Source organism: Macrosteles quadrilineatus, unplaced genomic scaffold, assembly GCF_028750875.1.
Source record: "Macrosteles quadrilineatus isolate MER2022 unplaced genomic scaffold, UCM_ALF_1.0 Scaffold_7__1_contigs__length_78375512, whole genome shotgun sequence".
NCBI lineage: Eukaryota > Metazoa > Arthropoda > Insecta > Hemiptera > Cicadellidae > Macrosteles > Macrosteles quadrilineatus.
The window spans coordinates 22,653,722-22,677,155 of NW_026542600.1; the positions used below are offsets into that span (position 1 = coordinate 22,653,722).

A 23,434-nucleotide genomic window follows, 5' to 3' on the forward strand; every position below is an offset into this window, starting at 1 on the left:
TCAAACGTCCGAAGGAAAAATTCATGATTTTTGAGGTCCAAAACTACTCAACACCTCTGGTATTTACTTACTCTATGTGTTATTTCGGTTTTTAAATCATCAACCTGTATTCAACTTCTTATTTAATGAAAATATTTAAAACATAGGCCTAGTTATGTCATGTAATAAATTTTGGACACTATTTTAAGTTCCAATAAGTTACTGATTTTGCAAATTGAAAAATATTCAGGCTACCATAAATGCTTCTTGACCGTGTTCAATGTTTTATTAAAATCGATAACACATTTTTATCCTTAGTGGGTCTACCAATTTCATAAGTAAATCAATAAAGAAGACTAATTCACTTTCTTATAAGCGGTCTGTGAAGATACAATAAGAATAAGACGATTCCAATCATAGAAAAGAAGAATGTAAAGGAGAATAAGAATGTCAGAGACAATGTATTAACATTTCATTGAAAAACATTGTACAAATAAAAACTACCAGTTTTACGAACTATTGTTGAATTTTTTATGTATAAAAGTTTTAAACCTCTCAATTTAGCTGTTATTTAATACGGTATATTACACTTACTGTGGTTCGCACTACGTTAAGTGGTATTAAACGATGGTTATTATTTCCATAATCAACCATCAGAATCTATAATAGTAAAATGTAAGACAGTAGCATAAATACACACATATTTAACTAAATTAATCTTAAATGTAAAATTTTATTCTAAGAAACATTTCAACACACAGAATCGGTCTTTGCCAGATACTATAGTGCAATTGCTTAAACTCGAAGAAATGTGAACCAGGAGCAGTCTGCTGACCAAAGAACGTACAGAGACCATTTAAGTCCACCAAGAGGTTCCTGATATTCTAATTGGCGTTTTTTTTTTTTTTATAAATACAATTATAAACCTCCGATAGTATTCAGATATCATCTAAGTATCTCACAAACTAACCCCTGAACAAAGTGAAATTACCGTAAACCTTAGTCGAATATTGGAGGACAGAAGCAATCAGCTGTCATATCCGGTCTGACAGTCCACTTCCGGCATCCGGAAATGATTCTCGACTGGCAAATTTCAACACAGAACACAAAGTCTTTACAACCCATGTGTTTTCATAACTTAAAATCATTAGAATCTAATAAAACAAATATTCATCTTAGTTTCAGGTGGGATATATGGAAAAGTTACATTCTACGTACAATAATATACTACTTGCTCTTCTAGGACCCCATCAACCCCACTAACTCCCCACATTCACACCCTGTTGGACGCTTATCGATATTTAATTACGGTTAAATTACACAAAACTCGATTTGCATTTGCATCGTCACTCTCACCGACAGTTCGGTTTTAACCGTTTGACCCCAAACCTATGGGGAATATTTATTATGCTTATCAATTTTTATTTTTAAGTAACAGTTTTTCGGGCTTTAAATGTCAAACATTTTGTTATGATATAATCTTATTTTTTTTTAGTAAGCTAATAACCCTAAGATTTATTCCCTTTTCAAAGCAGTAAAGAAATACTGAAACCATAGTTCAACCATGCATTTAAATTGTAAAAGTTAACTAGAGATTTGAGCTGACTTAAAATTCTCCCTATCAATAATTAAATTGCTATGTATGAATTATATGCTGGAACGTTGAACAAATTATCCAATCTAGTAAGAGTAGCCCATATTCAGACAATTCAAATAACATAATTTTAACAGGAAGAGTCCGTAAAAATCATTCTCTTTTATATTAAAGTTTGAGTATATAACCAAGTACACCCCTTTTTCATTTACATATAAGAGTCGTGCATAAAGAGCAATTTGCATTCTTTTTCCTCTATAATTTTTAAAATTGAATCCAAACAACAGAGTGTTTGTTTTTAATCATGGAATCCCCTGTGTAAAAGGCTATTGCTATTTATATCAAATTGCAGTCTTATGCACAAAAACTTTAGTCGGATATCATTTGAACACATTGAGCAGTTCACGTAATTATTTAGAATTTATTTTCACAAATACCGTGTTGATTGATTAAAAATATTATTTAATCGTAGTTTCACTGTTTCCTAAAAGTTATTAAAGTAAAGAACCAGTAATACTTGCGTAGTTGTTATTCACTCCATGTCACATTTCCTTCCTACATTTATTATTTATTATCTAATGATTTATAGCTAAAAGATAAACTTCATAGCTATAAATTTCTTAATGTAATATCCATACAAAATTCAAGCAATAGAATATTAGTAACTAAGGTCATTCTTTACCTTGAACTGAATTTTCCTTAAGATTTAATCGGCAATAAATATACTAAATAACTGGAAGTTTCAAAACCCTTTTTAGCATGTAGGAAATAAGTATACCCCATTTTGTGAAACAAGGATCCTCTCACTGTTCCATTTAGGTAACTTTTCAAGATTCAGTGGATTTTCTATTCTTCTAACTCATTTTGACGCTTAAGAACTCTAGTAATGGTCATAATGTTAAGATTTCATAAAGTTTTGCTTGTTTCGAGGTTATGAACCGATTACGGTACTGACTCGGCCTACTAAGTGAAACATCGATTGTTCAAGATCGTTATTCCACACGATTTATCACTTAAGCTACCATTGAATCGACCATGTAACTATTACCTTAACGGCCTACTTCATTGTCATTAGCAAACACATCAGTATGTCGATGCTAACATACAGTTTAAACCCAAGCTGTTTTTAAGCTTACAGCTACAGTATATGTGTATCACCACGATTATTAAATGAACTCTTTAAACCGTAAAATCGGAAACCGTCCACCACAGACTGGTGACACATGGACTGTATGGCTCAGTAAATACGTTACGCATTAGTGCAACAGCTGAACGATGTATTTTCATGCATTTTCCATACCTGAAGATTTTTAAATAATCATTTTTGATACAACTATATAAAATATACAGGGTGGAAACAAATACTCGGGAAAGTTGAATATTTCAAAAAAATAATAACGAAAGAGCTACTATATTTGGAAATAGTTAACTGGGCATAAAAATAATTTTGACAAGTTATTCAGTGATACACCATCTCCTCAAGGGGACGGCGCACTGGGAGTCAGAACATTTTAAATGTAAACATAGGTTGATATGCACATCAAATTGAAGTTCTTTGTTGGTAAACTACAATGCCACAAAACCTGAACACAAATAGACAATCGAGACGAAAATCACATTTTTCATGATTCCTTGAATTTGAAATGCTATTATACGCACCTTCACTTTGCACCCACTAGAAGTCGGAAGAAATTCATAAATTTAACCAGAAGTCGATATGACAACAAATTAAAAGTCTATTAGTAAAATACAATGCTGCATATTGAGCTCACAAGAATATTTGAGTTAATTAAAATGGCAGCGTTGGAAAGATTTAAAATGGCAAATTCAAGAAATCTTTGAACGGCTGCTATTTTTCACTCAGTTTGATTTTCAATTCGCGGCATTGTATTCTATTAGTAGATACCTTTAATTTTATTTGCATGTTGACCAATGCTTACGTTTAAGATTTTCCTCTAACTCCTAGCGGGCCGTCTCCCTGATGAGGTAGTATATCAATGAATAATGTGTCAAAATGATTTTAATGCCCAGTAACTTTGTACAAAGATTTGTGGCTCTATTTTCATTATTTCTTGAAATATTTAACCACCATCTTACTATTATAAAGAAGAGGTGGTGTCTGTCTGTGTGTCTGTGAACCTGTGTGGTTATATGAGATGAACTAAAAAAAAACTACTGAACCTACTGGGCTCAAATTAAACACAAATGAAGCTACAGCTCCGAGGATACCGAAGTTCTTCTAGGTTTTAGTTCTACAGCTCCGAGGAGGTAGAACTATTCCCGCTTCGATGTTGACCTAGGACTCTGCCCCATGGGCTTTCCAATATTGAGGTGAGAGATTTAAAAGTAAATATTGATTGATGGTGTCCATGGTAACAAAGAACAAACCTACAAAGTTTAAATATATAAACAAGCAGAACTAACTTTCAAATAAATTTTAATTTCACAATTTCACACAGCTGGTTCAAACATATTAAATACTGCACGAATATTAAAAAATAAACTGTATGGATCATAAAGATAAATAAATGATGTCACTCGCCCGAATGTAAATATTATTTAACATTATGTTGTGAGACAGTTTATTTCATAACACCTGTTAGTTTCTATTAATTATTATCATATGTTTATTTGTTATTCTATGTTTGTATAAAGGTAAATAAAGTTAGTTGAGTTTGAGTTATGACATAAAACAGTGTATTCACTTAATTCTTAGTCAAATAGTACATGGTGGCAGCGGTTTAGAGCTATGCCTCAGAAGAGAAATCCAAGAAGGAAACAATCTGACTATGAAGATAATGAAAATGAAAGAAGCAGAGAAAATGAATACAACAATTCAACTATGAAGTCAATCATTGTATCAAACACTCATTCAGTTATTCAACCTCCAGCTAGTTTCTCCTTTGTACCAGCAGATTGGCCAAGATGGAAAACACGATTTCAAAGATATCGGTCAGCATCTGGGCTATCTGAAGAGTCTGAGAACAAACAAATCAACACTCTTATATACACATTAGGTGAGAAAGCTGATGAGATTTTTGCATCTTTTAATTTAGCAACGGAATCAACGCTAACATTTGAAGAAGTCTTAGATTTATTTGACAAACATTTTATTCCACGGAGGAACTTAATTTTTGAAAGAGCAAAGTTTTTGAAGAGACAACAAAAAATTAATGAAACAGTTGAAGAGTTTATAGTTAGTCTCCATTCCTTGGCTAGAACCTGTGACTGGGGTTCACTTAATGATGAAATGGTGTTGATGGTACTAATACTGGGTTTAAATGATGAGAAACTTAGTGATCGCTTGTTGCTAGATCCCGAGATGAATTTAGACAAGGCCATTACAGTAATAAGACATGCAGATAACGTAAAGAAAGAGAAGGCAGATTTATGTGATGAGAAAAGAGTTCAAATTGAAGCAACTACGTCATCGAGTTCAAACCAAAATCAAGGATATAGGTTTCGTCAAAAGAAACAAGAATACCCAGCGCAATGTATCTGGTGTGGTTATAAACCGTCTCATCCAAGAAGCACGTGTCCAGCAAAAAGCGCAACATGTAACTTATGCAAAAAGATTGGTCACTTTTCGAAGGTCTGCAGATCTAAAGAAGCACAGGAAGTAACTGATGAAAATGAAGTAAGTGAACTTGGACCTTCAAATAATAAAGTATTCATAGGTACACTTGGGGATGGGTCAAAATGTAAGCCCTGGAAACTAGAATTACTATTTGAGGGAAAGCCACAAACATTTAAAATTGATTCAGGGGCAGATGTAACAGTAATTCCCCCTGGCATAGTTGATCCAAGTAGGATCCAGCCGACTCTAGTTGAGTTGTTTGGGGCTGGTAGAACAAAATTAGAAACTGTAGGTTGTGTTAGAGCTAATATCCAATACAGAGATGTTAAAATAAATCAAATGGTATACGTCGTGAAGGGACTCATAACACCCTTGCTTGGTCGTCCAGCAATACAGGACTTGAAAATTTTAACTTTTGTTAATTCAGTTGCAGAGGTAGACAGTGACTTTTTTACCGAATACCATGAAATGTTTAGTGGTCTGGGCGTCATTCCTGATCCCTACACAATAGCACTTAAGGATGGCGCAAAGCCATACGCAATAACCACTCCTAGGACAGTACCTTTACCCCTAATGTGTCAAGTGAAAAAAGAACTAGAAAGTATGGTCCAAAATAATGTAATCACACCAGTTGAGCATGCTACTGAATGGTGCTCAGCAATGGTAGTAGTGCCTAAATCTAATGGAGATGTCCGCATATGTGTTGACTTAACAAAGTTGAATGAATCAATCCAGCGGTCTTATCATCCGATTCCCAAAATTGAAACGTCTCTCAGCTCAATTTCAGGAGCAAAATGTTTTTCAAAACTTGATGCAAACAGTGGTTTTTGGCAAGTCCCCTTAAATGTAAATTCCCAGGATCTAACTACTTTCCTTACCCCTTTTGGACGTTTTAAATTTCTCAAACTTCCATTTGGAATCACATCAGCACCTGAACATTTTCAGAAATGCATGAACAAAATCTTAGACAACCAGTCAAATGTCGCAGTCCATATGGACGATATTCTGATTTGGGGCAAAACGAAAGAAGAACATGATACAGTTGTTCGGCAAGTACTTGAAAAGCTTAAAAATGTAGGAATGACACTGAACAAAGACAAAACTGAGTTTGGGAAGTCAAGTATTAAATTCCTCGGGCATTTCCTCTCATCCGATGGAATTTCTGTTGATAAGGAAAAGGTTTCCGCCATTCTCAAAATGGGCTGCCCAAAAAAACGTAAAAGAACTTCAAAGGTTCAATGGGATGGTAAACTTTCTTGGTAAGTTTATTCCTGACAAAGCTAAGATTTTGGCCCCAATGAATTCACTACTTCAAGCTAACGTTCCATGGATATGGGGTCCAGAGCAGGCGAAGGCATTTGATGAAATAAAACTCATTTTGACCAACTCTCCTTGCCTAGCTATTTACGATGTAAATCGGGAAACAATTATCTCATGTGATGCCTCGCTTCAAGGACTAGGATCAACTCTTTCTCAAGTTCAAGATGATGGTTCTATACGACCAGTATCATTTGCATCCCGAAGCCTTCTTCCTTCTGAAAAAAACTATGCAAACATCGAGAGGGAGGCTACAGCTGTTGCTTGGGCATGTGAAAAGTTTCAAGAATTTATTATTGGCAAGAGAATAACAATACAAACAGATCACAAACCACTGCTTCAAATTTTGAAGTCCAAACATCTTGATGAATTGTCTCCAAGAATTCAAAGAATTCGATTGCGTCTCATGAGATATGATTTTTCAATTACTTATATTCCTGGAAAGCAGCTTCTAGTTCCTGATGCTCTTTCAAGAGCACCTCTCCCATTTTCAGGTACTGATGACCGTGAGTTAGAAGAAGAAACTCAAGCGTTTGTTCAAATGGTTTTGTCATCCATCGATATAAACGACTGCATAGTTGCTAAAGTATTGGAGGAACAAAATAAAGATCTGACTTTACGTGAACTGAAAAAAATAATCATCCAAGGTTGGCCTTCTAAGACATCATTGCAAGATGACCTAAAACCATACAATTCAGTTAAGGATGAGCTAAGTGTTGATAATGAGATGATACTACCATTTGAGGCGTCGAGAGGCCAAGGGAGATATGTGACTTTTTAAAAAATTTCATTGTATTTTTTTCATGGTCATAAAAAAAATAAAAATAAAAATAAATTCACTTATACCCCTTGGCTTCCAACTCTTAGGTGTTTAGTTTGGAGGCCAAGGGATATAAGTGAATTATTTGTCGAAATTCCACCCTTTTTTAACAAAACCCGTTACCATGACAACATTTTTTTAAAAGTCACATATCTCCCTTGGCCTCTCGACGCCTCATTTATAGTCATAAAACAGTGCATTCACTTAATTCTTAGTCAAATAGTACACATTACTTAAATAGAACTGTCATACCATATGTTAATGTCTCATTAGTATATGATTCTTTCAGTACGTTATTTTTTTATGTTTATGATCTATACTGAGTCTGTTCTAATATTTGTGAAAAGTTGTAACAATATTTAAAGGGAATAATTCATTGTAAAAGAAATTATTCATAGATATAGGAAATAATTGATAAGTTAAGTAATACAGTTAAATTTTATTTCTGAATTAAATGTTAGGAGTGAAACCATTTTTAAGGCATTTTCAAAGAAATAACATTGTCTATTTTGCATACTGACCCCGTTGCAAGGCACGGATATAGCTGCATATAGCTGTATGTGAGTCACTCCCCTCATTAGCTTATCTTATATTATTTTACTATGGTTATTGGTGTTTTAAACGGAATAGAAACCGTCGTAATGCGAACAAGCAATTTCTTTATTAAACAATAGGCCCCTGAATATGTGGTTTGACCTAGAAATAATTAGAACACAGATGAAACCATTGTTGTTCGATAGTGAAAAGTATTGTGAATAACATATCAAAAGTCTCCAAAAATATCTTTGGTGGAACACCACCATTTTTCCAAAATGGCGGCCAAATCCAGTAGTTTTTTGCTTTTTATTGAAATTCTGACTTTCCAGTCAATATTAGTGAAAAGTCGTCAATACATTTAATGTTCCTCCTGAAATTACCTTTAAAATGATATCAAATATATGTACCTACAACAAAACATAAACCCCGTAGAAATAATAAAATAGTTCAAATAAAAATATTTTTTATAAATTAATGTAATAGTCCAAGCAAACTAAAAATAACGTACACAGGGATTGTATAAAAATTTGCAAGTAAACATATTATGGTTTTATTTTTATTGTTGTGGTGTGCAGAGTGACATACCAAAAGTTTCAAAAAATCAGTCCAAGGGAAACCCCTAAATTAAGGAAAAAATGGCGGCTTTTCCCAATACTGGACAAATTTTGCAACAAAAGATACCACATGTTTTTTGCACATTTTTCGAGATATTGACTTGGAACCACGACCGATATTTATTGGATGGTCCGTACTTAATTTCAATAGGGGACGCTTTTGGGCCGCCATCTTGGATCAGCCATATTGGATCTGCCATATTGGATATAAATATTTTTTAATGTAATTATAGTGTTGTGACACATCATTATGAACTAGATTTCCACGCTGATTTCAATGCTGAAATCCGTTTTTAAATAAGTTTTTTCGTTGCTTAAGATATATTAAAACGAAAACTCTCCCCTATACATCAGTTATGGACGTATCGTAAGTTACTTTGAAAATGTGTTTGGATTATTTTTCTCCAGGTATTATTATTGCTTGCAGTTCGTTCTAGCCTTAAAATATTCAGTGATAAAAGATCTTTAATTTTAGTTAGCTTTCATTTTGTTTTATTTATAGTTAAAACTGACTAGTTATAGACGAGGTACAAACCCCAACACAAAATTAAATTAAACTTTTTTATCAGTTTTTGTTAAAAGATGTATATCTCGGGTTGTTAATATGTTAACAAGTTCATTCTGGTATCAAAGTACTCAGTAAATGTTTGGCTTTAATTTTATTGATTATTAAATGACACGTGACAAATTTAAAACAAATCATGTAGGCCTACCTTCAATGAACTATTGAATGAATTATTGTTATTTTGAAATTTGTCTTTAGTTAAAGACATTTATCCCCAATTCCAAATAACTCCCAATAAGGAATCCATGGCTAAAATAAAAGTCAACACTTGAACGAATGGCTATGACGAGTTTTTCCCGTTTTCACTCTGCACAACACTTCAAAATAAAACCATAAAACGTTTTGTTGAAATTTTTTAAAGGCCATATCCTATATTTATCTAAATATAATTTCCAAGTTACACAGTTACAGTTATTTATAAGTACAGTTATTTATAAGTAAGTTAGTCATACTGTATGTACCATCAGTCAAACACCACTCCCAATCTGTTGGATCTGCTGGTGAACTATTTCCACGCCATACTTGAACCTGATAGTACAACCTTAGACTGTGGTAGTTTTCAATGTGTTTTTAAATTGTCAAAGTACGAAACGTCCATAAGAAATGTATGGGGGAGAGTTTTCGTTTTTATATAGGTATCTTAAAATCGTAAAACGCTATTTAAAAAACTGATTTCAGCATTGAAATCAGCGTGGAAATCTAGTTCATAATGATGTGTCACAACACTATAATTACATTAAAAAATATTTATATCCAATATGGCTGATCCAAGATGGCGGCCCAAAAAGCGTCCTCTATTGAAATTGAGTACGGACCATCCAATAAATATCGGTCGTGGTTCCAAGTCAATATCTCGAAAAATGTGCAAAAAAACATGTGGTACCTTTTGTTGCAAAATTTGTCCAATATTGGGAAAAGCCGCCATTTTTTCCTTAATTTAGGGGTTTCCCGTGGACTGATTATTTGAAACTTTTGGTATGTCACTCTGCACACCACAACAATAAAAATAAAACCATAACATGTTTACTTGCAAATTTTTATACAATCCCTGTGTACGATATTTTTAGTTTGCTTGGACTATTACATTAATTTATAAAAAATATTTTTATTTGAAATATTTTATTATTTCTACGGGGTTTATGTTTTGTTGTAGGTACATGTATTTGGTATCATTTTAAAGGTAATTTCAGGAGGAACATTAAATGTATTGACGACTTTTCACCAATATTGACTGGAAAGTCAGAATTTCGATAAAAAGCAAAAAACTACTGGATTTGGCCGCCATTTTGGAAAAATGGTGGTGTTCCACCAAAGATATTTTTGGAGACTTTTGATATGTTATTCACAATACTTTTCACTATCGAACAACAATGGTTTCATCTGTGTTCTAATTATTTCTAGGTTTTGCTATTTATTTTTTTATTTTAAGGCGCCTACAATGTATCTTTTACGAAATACATTTGAGTGTGTATATTGAAAAAACTTCACAATAAACCCTTTATATTCACACGGTTTCTAAGCAACTTGTCTCGGTAGATAGAAAATTTGTTATACACTTACTGCCAAAATATTTTCAAGAGAAAATCGCAACTTTAACATGTATTTCCATGGTTATCTCCCGTTTTATTAGTCTGCTAACAATGTGCTGAAAATAACTGAAATTAAATACCCTTACAATTTTTGCGTAACGCAAATCCACAATTTTACTACATTTTACAATTTCCAGGACTCTTAATTAATGCAATTAATGTTCTGCTTTTGTTATGTTTTAGTATGTATTGTTACTCCTTGAAACACCACAAGGTATACTAAGACATTGTAAACCCTTTCACTCTTATTTTCCTAAACAAATTTTAGTTTCAGTAAGATGGTAATCTTAGACAAATAGCCAATTGCTAGGTTTAGCTAATTACTTTTTCCTATAACCATTTTAAAAGGAATAAAATGAAGTTAATTCCACCTTTACCATACAAGTATGAATGACCTTAGTTATGGTCCAGGGGCCAAATTACGTCAATGGTCCAAACATAGAAGCAGAGAATCAGACTTGAGATCTTAGTTTTAGAAATAGTGAGTTTGAAAAATACCTGCGGTGGCCGACTTTTCGTATGGGGTTGTATTTTATTATTGACGGTGGACTCAGGGTCCCGGACCTTCAATAAAAGCTCTTTGTAGGAGAAGTGCGGTTTAAAAGCTTCAAAATTGGCCAAAAATTTTAATTAGGGAAACTTTGAAAAAAAAAGTATCTGACTCAAGGCTATGATTGTAGGTTTTGTTGTCTTGTTAAAGATTTTCTATTAATAATCAAAATATATTAAGTATTATCATATATTAAAGTAACTTAGCATATGTCAGCATAAGGTTTCCCTGGTATGGATTTTTTAAATGATTACAAATCTTTATCTGGAAAGGATATGCAGTAATAACTTCTTACAAAAATAAAACATTTATTGTCCCCAGCTACATCGGAGCTTACTGAGATTGCTGCTATTGTCAATGTTGCGATTTTCCCCACAATACATTCATAGCCGTGGTTCAATTTCACATACCATTGGTCTCCCCTGCCTATCAGTTTACTGAACTTGTCCGGTTCGGGTAGTGATATATATATAATATATTGAAAAAGACAATGTTGAAACGCTCTAGTTGTTTATGTGTAAACATTTTCATGTAAAAAATAACGAAATTTTAAGTGTAAGTAAATAATGAAACCTGTTTTACCATATATTTAGTAAAGCTTGGATAAAACGTAGTAACTAGAAAATAATTGGAATTATTCCAATTTATTCATCCTCTTTCAACGATGATGGAACTGGTTTTTAATATGTACAGAATTTATATAACAAATTGAGAAATTCAAAATTATATATTTATTAGTATTATGGTGAACCAGATATGTATGAAATGTCTTGCTTTAATCCAACCAAGTTGTGCAATAAGTGTATACATTTCTAAACACTTTCTGACTACAGTAATATTCGTTTTTTCATTATTCATTTGCGGGTTTGAAGAAGTTATTTCCTGTTGTACGTTTTATTCTTTTGTTAAAATATATACTATTTTATAACACTGAAATTTAATGCTATAATGTACCAGCTGTATGTTGGTACGGAAGCCAATGTATCTAGTCAATTAGCTTTATCAAAGTACTTCAACAAAGACCTAGCTGTACAAGTAATTGATTCTTCATTAACCTCGCAGGAGAGGATAGACCAAAACAACACGAACCTATCCGTATCCGATAGCTTCGTGTTGTTTTTGTCTATCCTCTACCAAAAGTATGTATCAGTGAAGGCCAAGTCCTATGCCCAGGCTATTTTTAAAACAGGAATGGTTCCATTTTGTGTCAGTAAACATTTCAATGTTGTAGTAGTTATTGACACCTAAAATTGAAAGAGAAGGAAATATGTTATAAAAGAAAATAAGAATAATACCTTTTTTCGAATATATTATTAGAATAAAAAAGACAAAAAACCTAATCTAGGTATAAAGTGTACTGAAAAATTAAATTAAAAGAAGGAGACCGGTAAAAGTTCTCAATTTTTATTCATGACTTCGTAAACAAATCAGGATTTTGATCATTTAACAAGCAGCTTGATTCAATGACTCAGTGCTTCAATTCAATGATTCAACCATTCGATTATTTATTTGGCCATCCAGCAAAGCAATAGGCTATGTCACAATACAAAAAAAATTATCCATCTTGACTCACGAAGGCCTGCTGATAAATATAATAATCGGGAAATAAACAAACGATGCAAAAACAAAACTAAAGGAAAACCCATTCAAAAATCAGGCAAAAAACCATGCTATGCAGTGCAAAAGCATTGCCTATAACAACACTGGTAGGCTACATACAGAAATCCGGATATGTCCTAAAAAGGGTTGTCTAGCAACCAGTCCTTCAATAGACCTTCTTGAACCTTGAAATAGGAAAATCCCCTTAGAATTGCAGGTACATGATTGAACAAATAATTTCTTGTCGCATAGTTATGTACATAATTGTTTCTCAAAAAGTTGCACTTCATTTTCCTTAATTTCCCAAAGACATTGGAAGACTGTACATTATATACAGTCATAATGCGGTTTTGTTGGAACTGAGGCCGGCAGTGATCCAGGTACTGGGCTCCACTCAGCACCCCGTCAGCCTCCCTTTGCAAAACCAGAATTATACTTACACCAGAAGAATGCACCAGAGCCTGGTTCCATAAATAATTATGGAGTGAAAAAAATCAAAATAAGAGGCTCGGGAAGGAATACCCCAGACAAGTCAGTACTTAGTCTTCTCAGGAGGAATGTGACCGTGCCAAGCTTATTGCATATCGACTCTATGTGGTCTCCCCAGGTGAGGTGTGGGTCCAGAGTGAGACGCAATAACTTCACAGGTCCAGTTTTTTTCACATGCCATGTCTATAGTAAGGAGATTGATTGGGTTTTGGACTCATTCAAAACAAGTTTGTTATCATTGAATCGAATTTGGTGGTAATGGTGACGGGCTGGACTTTCCAACCACGAGTTGCTCCAATTACCAAAAATGTTTGTTTCCCGCACAGGTTCTGCAACCTTTATTGTTCGTCATTTAATAAAATTATTATTAGATTTATGTTGTGAAGAGTATTGTGTTTTTAGTTTATATTCGAATAAATACAATAACATGTAATACTTATGTACAACCTTAGTGTATATGTATTGTATTGTACCTGTTGTATTTGAAAAGAACAATAAAGAATTTTTCAATTCAATTCAACTATCGTGGAATATCACAGAACAAAACAGAGATATTTTATTATTTTTTCAAGTGAGTTGAACACACTCTGGAGAAGGGAGTCCACTGCCGAGACAGTGGACCTGCACCTTAGACAGTGGATCAGCAGGCGATTGTCCTCAAAGTACTCATATAGATCTGTTCTAGTATTTATCAAAGAGCTTCAAACACTTTGGCAAATATGGGGATAATAGCAATTGGCATATAACTTTGTATATTTTCATGGGCACTTTTCTCAAAACTGGGACTACCCTGGATGTTTTCATGGCATCAGGAAAGGTTCCCTCTTTCAAACAAGCATTTATTAAATTAGCTAATTGATTTGCAGCATAGTGGAAAAACATTTTAGTAGATAATTGGATATATGAAAGTAATCTTTACTTTTAGATTGTTTGAAACTGAAATATTTTAATTATGTTAAGAGCAGTAACATGATTCCAAGAAAAGTCAAAGGGAACCAAAGGAACCCTTTCCAGGTTACATCCAGGACTATTTACATTGGCGTTAGCCCCTTGTGAAATATTATTTGCAGTGTAACAGCTGTTTAAAAGTTCCTCCACAGAGTTCAAGAAATATTAATTTATGTCCTCTGCTCTAACAAGTTCAATATTTACAGGAATTGGCTTAGTCCTCGTTCTTTTACTAAATCCCAAGCTGTTTTACAGGAATTAGCTGCTTGTGAGATAGAAGAGGCTAGGTAAACTTGTTTTTCATCTTTTACTTGTACTTTATAATCAGTTCTTAACCTCCTTAAATAAGGCATGAGAGAAGGACTACTTATTGACTTGTCACAAACTAGAATTACTTGATCTCTTAACTTAGACAACTCAAGATTGAACCAGTTAACAGGGTCTTAATTATGTAGTTTTGAGTGTTATCGGTTATCTTAGTTTTGAGAGGGACACTAGAGCCAAAAGCATACCTACTTAATGTTGTACAAAAATATGAAAATGCCATTCACGCTGGAAGGTAGTCCAGAGATTTATTCCACAAATTTAGATAGAATTTCAACAATCATGAAAGGCCTGAAAATTAGAGGGGCTAAGTAACCTAAAGCTAACCTTAAACCTACGTTTACCAGCTGACAGTTCCTCCTTCATAGAATCAAATTTAGGTCCGGTGAACGAACTTAGGATGACATATTGATGGTCTCTGCTAACCCAAGAACCATAGTTCCAGCAGTCAAAGTTGGTTAAAATACTTGATTTTTTTGCCGGGTTGATTCAGGTAATCAATAGGTTAATTTCTAACTGCTTTTGGTAACTTGGTAAATGAAACAAATTGTTGGCAAACATGCCTATGTGTTCTGTAAGAATTTCTTTAGAAGTTAATTAAAATATTACAGTTTATATTACAGCATAAATATCAATCCCACATTTTAATTAATATGGATTTTTGTATAGTATTAACAATTACCGTGCGCTATATACTGAGTTTCCCGTAAAGTAAACAGCCAAACTCCGGGAAATGGTTCTACGGGTGAACATAAATAGAAAGTGAAGAATAATTTCAACTCTTTCCGAAATCGATTTGTTAGCCAGATACCTGTTATTTTGTATTTTTCACATAAACATTTTTAATTTAAAAATTGTCAACCAATTATTATGACACTTGGTGTGTGTAAAGGTGGAAACGATCCATGCTAGAAAAAATTCCTGATCCAATTCAAAACTTCATTATGGAAGACAATAATTTTTTTTATTAAAATTTTAAAAAATTGCTGATTCTATAAAAAAAAAAAAACATTAAGGAATACTTTTATTTAATATTTTAAATTATATATCAAACAACGACAAGTTCAAAAATATCAAACAAAAGATAACTGAAATTTAACGATTTATCGTTTTAAAATAGGGTATAATAATAATAGGCTAAGGTTTGTCTCATTTTACAACCAAAAATCGTGATATTTCAGTTATTTCTTATTCAATGTTTTGAACTTGGTGTCATTTGATAGGAAATTGTAAATACTACATAAAAATACTTTTGAAATCTTTCATAAAATCAGCCATTTTTAGTCATGTAAATTAAAAAATTTAAATAGCCTTCATTTTTATATGATAAAATTTGATCAAGATAACTTTATTTTGTATGGGTCTCTTTTACCATGTTATCCTTGATTTTTCTCTTTATTTTGAGTGATAGAACCATTTACCAGAATTTTTGCTGTTTACTTAAGGGAGACCCTGTAAATAAAACACATGTTTTAGTGGATATGTCTGAAAATAATATAGTTACGGATCAAGGTTGAATTTGTTAGTTGCTATGAATTGTAATGCTTTAAAATTTATATGGACATTAACTTGTAACATCACTGTATTTAAAATTAATTATTAACTTTTATTGTTGAAGATAGTAGTTTTCTAAATTTTGTTTTGCTATAATAATCTAATATTGTACATCAAAACTTACCTCATTATGAATTTAACATTTTAACTAGAATGGAGATACAGGATCTGAATTTTAAAGAAAAATACAGGTTATCCAGAAGAGTTTAAATATTTCCACATAAAGAGCCACCATTTGGAAGGTAATAAAAAGTTTAATTCTGATTATTTCATAAAAATAGTTTATTTAAAAAGAGCATGTATTGTTGTTACTAATATTTATGGCTACGTATACTCCCTGCAGTACCTGGGCCCTTAAAGTGTGTACTGCATGGATGAGATTATTCTCGTCTCCTATTTGTTATATTTCTTCAATTCTTCGTTTTCGTCAGAGATCAAAACCTGAAACACTCGTTGCTACCAGACTTCGGGATGAAGACGTTTGGAAGTGCCTAGTTTTGTCCATGGAATAGATCAGAAGGCCGATATGGATAAGTCCCTCTAGTACTTGAAGTAAGGAGAAAAATTTCTTCTTAATCAGGAATGTATGGGCCAATGCTATTAATTATTTTATTTGTATAATTGATTAGTGTGTCTACAGTTGTCATACAATGTGGCATTTTACCCACTTAAATTAGTTAGCAAAGCAGCTGATTTACCTAAATTTTATTCTCTTCACTCTGATTGTTGACTGAATAAACAATTTTTATTTATTCTAAGTGTATTTTAATTGAATTATAACCTACAAAAGATTTCTCGTATGGATTGTATCTATTCTGACACAGTGGAATAAGTAGTTTAAAGATGAAACAGTTTTCGATTAATTTTAAACATTGTTATAACTCAATTAAAGTTTTTTCAAATGTCGATACTACTGAAGTCAGATTTTGTCGTTGTGACATAATATGACTGAACTCTATGTTTATTATGACAATGAACGATATGTTTTGTGTACACTAAACAGAAGTCCTGTATAAAGTGGTCAGTCAATTTTCGGGATGAGCTATTAAGTGTTAAATGTTTTTTTTTGTTTTTTTAATAAATTCATTCTTCACTTTTATAAGAACAGAAGACCCAATATCATGTATATTTTTCATATTGATAATTCCATATCTTTCAAATTCGAGTTAACATTTTATCTTCATTGAAATATTGCTGCTCTGCTTACTAGTTGCACAAACAACTATTACAATTTTTTCTGACACACCTACACTTCATAAGGTCGTTTGTGGTGTAAGTTTAGATGTATTCCGAAATGTTGGAAGATATATTCTTTATATCCAAGTAACATAGAGTTGAGTTAGTTTAATGGTCTGACCATTTAAACATATCATAAATTACTACATTTAACCTTATAAGGCTAGTAAAGTTAGAGTTGGGGTAGCAGCCCTTCCAAGAATGAGGGGGATGTTAATATTTACAAGCCCCACACTATCATAAACAAATGATTATAAGGAACATTTTCTTCTAAAAATATTTGTGGTTCTACGTATTCAAAATTCAAAATCATAGCTGTAAATCTTGTTATAGTACCTAACCATAGAATGAATAATTTGTATCGCATCACAAAAAAGTTGATTTTACAGTATGATTACCTGAAGTATTTTGTAATTGACATAATGCTCAAAGCGTATTGTATATTTAAATAAATTCGTCTTGTTTTTGAGTATAGAATGTGTTTTCTCATCAACCCAAACCCTAGGATTGTCTTTTTCACATGGCAAAAACTTAACTTAACCCCAACTGGCCTTGGAATATACCATCCTTTTTGTAGTTGTATTGTTGATTTGATGAATTGACTGTTCTTGGTCAATAACTAATGTGTATTATAGCTAACTGCTGAATATTCTCATTATTCTAAATTAATTTAAATTATAAATGTAATTGTAGGAATGCATTAAAAGTCCTTACTACTTTTTATTTGAATTTTTATTACGTTTTCTAATTTTTCTAATTTTTATTACATTTTTCATTTTTTAAATTTTTATTACATTTTTTCATTTTATAATTTTTATTACATTTTCTCATTTTTTTATTTTTTTTTACTTTTTTAAATTTTTTAAATACATACTACTTAAGGCAAACTAATAAAAATTACCGAAATATTTATAATAACACACAACATGTCTAACAGAATTTCACATCTTCCAGTACAGTTTTATTTACGTCAATTGAATTTCGCCAATAATGGTATATGTATAAAGAAGGTGTCAAAGGTATTTTTACATAACACAATAAATTCACTGCTGATTTGACTCTCAAACATTTACAACTTAACAGAAAAAGTATCCTAAAGTAATATAAAGTAAGTTTTGTCCACCTTGTGATCCGTCAATACAAGTATATAAAACGTAGAAACTAAACGAAGCAACCAGGAGCTATGTTGATCAAACGTGTTGGTTATTAATATTTGATCTGTTGGCTAATTATTACTCAAACCCATGTCACTCGTAATCCTTGGATTGTAATTACTTTCATTTGTAGAGGTCTTTGGCAAATTGGGGATTTTCTGTATTGTGCGAGTTTGTTGATTTAAATGTAAAGTGATTAATTTACGTGGGTAGTTCGTATGGAGACAGTTCCAAAAATTCAGAGAATCGCTTAGACCTGTGTAAAATCTGTATTTTTTTATTCAAAAGTGTCCGAAATTAAGGATGTGATTTACTCATAAAGAGTTGGTTTCGGCGTTACTTAAGGATTACTTGTCAACGTAAACCGATACTTTGTTGTGCTTACGTTATTCAGAATATTGTCTTTCTTTTTTAAATCTTTTACTGGAGTTCCTCTAAAGCTTATACATGGTATTTGATGGACTGAAATCCATCCAAACTGATTCGGTTAGTGTAAAATCTATAATAGTAATAATAAAAGTTTAAGAACACAAAAGCCAAATAAGTTTGGTAATGTTGCCGAAAAAATACTTGGAAACCGCATGATCATTAAAACTATTTAACAAAATGAATTTCAAACAGTTTGGGACCATCAACAATATTTACGTATTAGTTGAGTTTTTTTTAGAGATTTACCCTAATTTTGACAAATGTTCTATTTATGATAAAACTTGAACCAAATTAAATAAACATATCGCTATATTTGGCATTGACTTTGGTCGCAATTTAAATCTCCCACTATTCATTAATTCTTGGGTAAACGTATCAACAAGCAGGTACTTTAATAATTTTGTATGAATAAAACCTACGTGGTTAAAACCAACCTTTGAAATAATCTGACTTCATGTTCTTGTTATAGCCTCCTGATTACCAATTAAATGTAAATAACTTTATGAGCCTTATTCTTATTTTCGTGATTACAAGAATGAATTATTGATAATATTTATATATAAGACACTATTTTACGTGTAGTAAACCAAAAAGATAACCTTTGTCACAGAATAGCATTTAAACTTAATATATATATATGGGTACATACAAACCCCTCTGGAAAATACGATTATTCGTTGTAAAAAATTGATAAAATAAAATAACAATTCATTGTCGTAAAATACTAACTGTAATTTCTAAGATTACTATTTAGGAATAAGTAAAAAGGAAAACGACAGCCTAATCACAAAATGCAAAAGATTATTATTTTTTTAATTCTTGGTCGATCTCCCAGAGGGGTTGGATTACTATTTTAAATCCTTTTAAATCTAAGTATAGGTTATTTACTATTTTAATAGAACTGCCTCTACTAAGTTTGCTTTACTGCACTACTATATATACTACTATATAGTTCACTACTAAGCTATATGCTAAACTAATAAGCTACATACTATACTACTAAGCAATTCATTTGGCAAATGTTGAATACGGTACTTTAGCAGAGGCAGATTTCTCGAAGGGACATTTAGAAAGTGTCCTCAAAGTAAAAACTCTCAAAGTCTTCGTCAGTTTCATCTTCTACGACAAAGGTGGCAGCGTTCTGATTTTCAGGGATGACATGACTCACTGTTACGTTTTTATCAAAATGGGGTCCAATGTTATCCACAAGGCGGAGTCCATTCTTGTTGGTGTTTTCTTCAGAAGTCGCATTTAAACCAGAAGAGTTGGCAGTCGTATCAATCACGGCATTATTCTCACTTTCCATCATAATGCGATCTTCTTCTACATAATCAAAATCTAGAAATTCTTGGCGAGGATACTTATCATAAAGACCCAGACTTCCATTGACATTGACAAAAACTGAGCTGGCATTGGTAGGGCTCCCCTCATCCGAAGAGTCACTTGAGGCATTGAAAGAGGAGTTGACGGGTGGCCGGTGATGGATCATCCTGAAATTAAGATATGCGTTATTAAATCAAGGATATTGGCTTGAATAAGATTTTTTACTTTGAAATAATAAGGCAGGCCTGTGAAAACTTTGGCTTGCCTATTACAGTACACTACTGCTTTTGTTCTGTGTAAATCTAGTTTCAGTGTGAAAAACCGATGGAGGTTAACGCAAACCACTATTTTAGTAATAATACAAAGGAAATAAAACTATATAACAATAAGACTTCTACTACCAACAAATGTTCGTGATTGTTTTCCAAACGTGACTTAAAAAATTAACGATAAAATGACGTATCTACAGTGAAGAATCTACAGTATGCACAGCTGAACAAACCTATTTTGCTTATTCACACTTAAAAGACATAGTTATGAAAATTCTTGGACGTAGAAGTATTAATTGTTAACTAGCTTGGTTATAGTTTAATTTCTTTCACATTGTAACTAGCTATACACTGGGCATGCTATGCAGTAAACGTAGTGCAATAGTGAATCAGAAAATGATATAGAAATAGAATAGAGAATGAATAGAAAAGTATCCTATGGCTGTGGCTAAAAAACCAACTGAAAGGCCTACTATTCACATTCAAACCTTTAAGTTAGTCAGCATACCTTACTGAATCTTTGAAAACGAACTCTAAAAAAATCTGAAGCTAGTAGTTCGCCCTAAAGACAATTTTCTTGTTAGTCGTCATTCGTCAATATGCTAGATAATAAGCTTTACCCTGACACATAAGTTGTTAAAATCTGTTGAATATGGTGGGTGATAAAAGGTATGCAACCAGGAAACCCCTTATCGTATTAAGTAAGCAGATAGATAATTCAAATTCGTATAAATATTAGGATTTACAGAACAGTTCAAGTTTCGTAAGAAAATAATTTGAGTAATATTATTTGTTATAGTATTTCGTTTAAACAGAGTGCAGGGGTAGGTTTTAGCTCAAAATTTTTACAGGTCTTGACAAAACTAAACAGTTAACATAAAGAAAACAAAACTCGGCACACTAAAAGCAAAATGGCATCATAACGTTTTAACTATTTGAGATATCAATTTGCGGCAAAATTCTTAGATTTTAGGTGCTTCAATAATGATGGTTAATTTATACAATTTTCTCTAAAGAAAACCTAAAGGTCGCTAAAGGTTTTGAAAGGGAAGTATAGTCAACATTGATATAATTTTACAGGTCTTGATGCTAAACAATTGACATAGAGAAAATAGAAATAAGACAACTACTAACAAAATGGCAGCTAAAAATGTTTAAAACGCTGGTTATTAAACGTAATTTTTAGCTGTCATTTTGTTAATAGTGGTCTGATTTATATTTTATTTATGTCGATTGTTTGTTTCGTCAAGACCTGTAAAATTATATGAATGTCAAATATACATCGCTTTAAATATTTTGATCTACCTACTAGTTACTCTCACTATCTATTAGGGCTAAAATTTTAAAATTATCCGCAAGTTTGCCGCAAACCGATTTCTAATATCTCAAATGGTTAAGTTAAGGGGGTGCAAGTTACTTTATTGTATATTAAACACTGAGATAGTTGTGTTAAGAAGTTTTGAATAATTTATATTAGACAATAATAATAAAAGGCTACAGAATAGTGTTTGAAGTCATAGACTTCGGGGAGTAGAACCTGTCCCCTTCGTTTTGTGGATGGAATTAGATATTTAAAGCAACCCCAAATTCTACCTGAAAGACCCCAGATCAGTTTGGATGATCCAGAACTACCCTCTGACCGCGGATCAGTTCGTAGGTGGTTAGGGGAAATAGGAACGAGAGTGAATTTAGGTCTACAGGTCGACACTTCAAGTGTCTGTTCATATATTCACATGTTTGACAATGCATTATTCTACTAACAATTACATCGTTAACATTATTCACGAGATAATTTATTAGTAAATATTTTTTTTTTATGTTGTATGATTTACATTTATTGCTACTCAGCACACTACAGCAACACTATTTAAATTCGTGTTTAAAAATCCATTTACTTACAGGAATAATACGAACGAGACTTAGGAATTGGTTAGATAATTTAAAGATATTTTTCATTCAAAATTCCATAATTAGTGTAGTATATTAAAGTATATCGGTCCTCATGAGACAAGTATAAGGACCATACATTCAGCATGCTGATAGTGGTAAAGTTAATAGCTGGCAACTTTCAGGATTTGTGCTTATTGTCTAATTTTACTGCATATAACGGACCCTTGTTTGTTAAAAAAAGCACCAGGGAAAATTAAAGTAGTGTAAGGCTTTGCCCAAGGAGAGTAAAGTAAGGTCTTGATGAAATACATTTCAGCTAAACATGGTGAAATAAAATTGATTATTTTCACATGGGAGGTGGGATATGTGGTTTTGGACTCTATGGTATCTGCTTTTATTAATGTGATTTTAAAATACAAATAGTTCACAGTAATTACTAATTTTCCGGGCTTATACTTATTACATGAAATCTGTGTGATGTATGAGTTCTGTAATCCAAAAACCACGTTGACATCCCACCTGTAACCGTTGATCACTAAAATTCCATTAAACAAAATGTGCATTGTATGAAAGTGGTGTTGTGCAGTTAAATTAAGGCTGGCTATTACTTACGGCTCATAACACTCATAATAGGTGCTGTTCTTGGCCATTGCTGAAACAAATCATATTAGTTAATTTCTATATCGTGAAAGGGTAAAAATATGGAGAGGTAAGGGATTTTTAAAGATGAGCAGTAAATAGATTTATTATTAAAAACCTGACAGGTTAGGTAAAACTCCCACGAAAATTAATTCACCTCATTCTGAACCAAATATAAAAATGGGAAATTTCTAAATGAAAAATGCATACTCAAGAGGTATGTAGGCTACATATCCATGCCGCAGCAAACCTGCAGGCCAAGCGAATTGCCATTCTCATTGGATTTTCACTTTAATATTTCCCAAAACATGTCTAATTTATTCCCTATATCAGTAACATTAGGTTTCACAAGTGTTTCGGCTTAGTGCTACAGAGAAGGTAATAAAGGATATTTTCCCCTTTTTTATGTTAGTAGTCTAGTTTTATTGACCAAGTTTT

At 32.4% G+C, this 23,434-nt stretch overlaps 1 protein-coding gene across 1 annotated transcript; it reads right to left on the bottom strand.

Annotated features, from left to right (window-relative positions):
* Window positions 1–19,110: 19,110 nt before the first annotated feature.
* On the bottom strand, window positions 19,111–23,011 carry LOC128997721 (uncharacterized). Its single transcript, XM_054423359.1, has 2 exons — window positions 22,970–23,011; window positions 19,111–20,365 (listed from the first exon to the last, which is right to left on the bottom strand). Exons 1-2 carry the CDS (start codon window positions 23,005–23,007, stop codon window positions 19,942–19,944), a joined length of 462 nt encoding a protein of 153 aa, XP_054279334.1. The 5' UTR covers window positions 23,008–23,011; the 3' UTR covers window positions 19,111–19,941.
* Window positions 23,012–23,434: the final 423 nt, after the last annotated feature.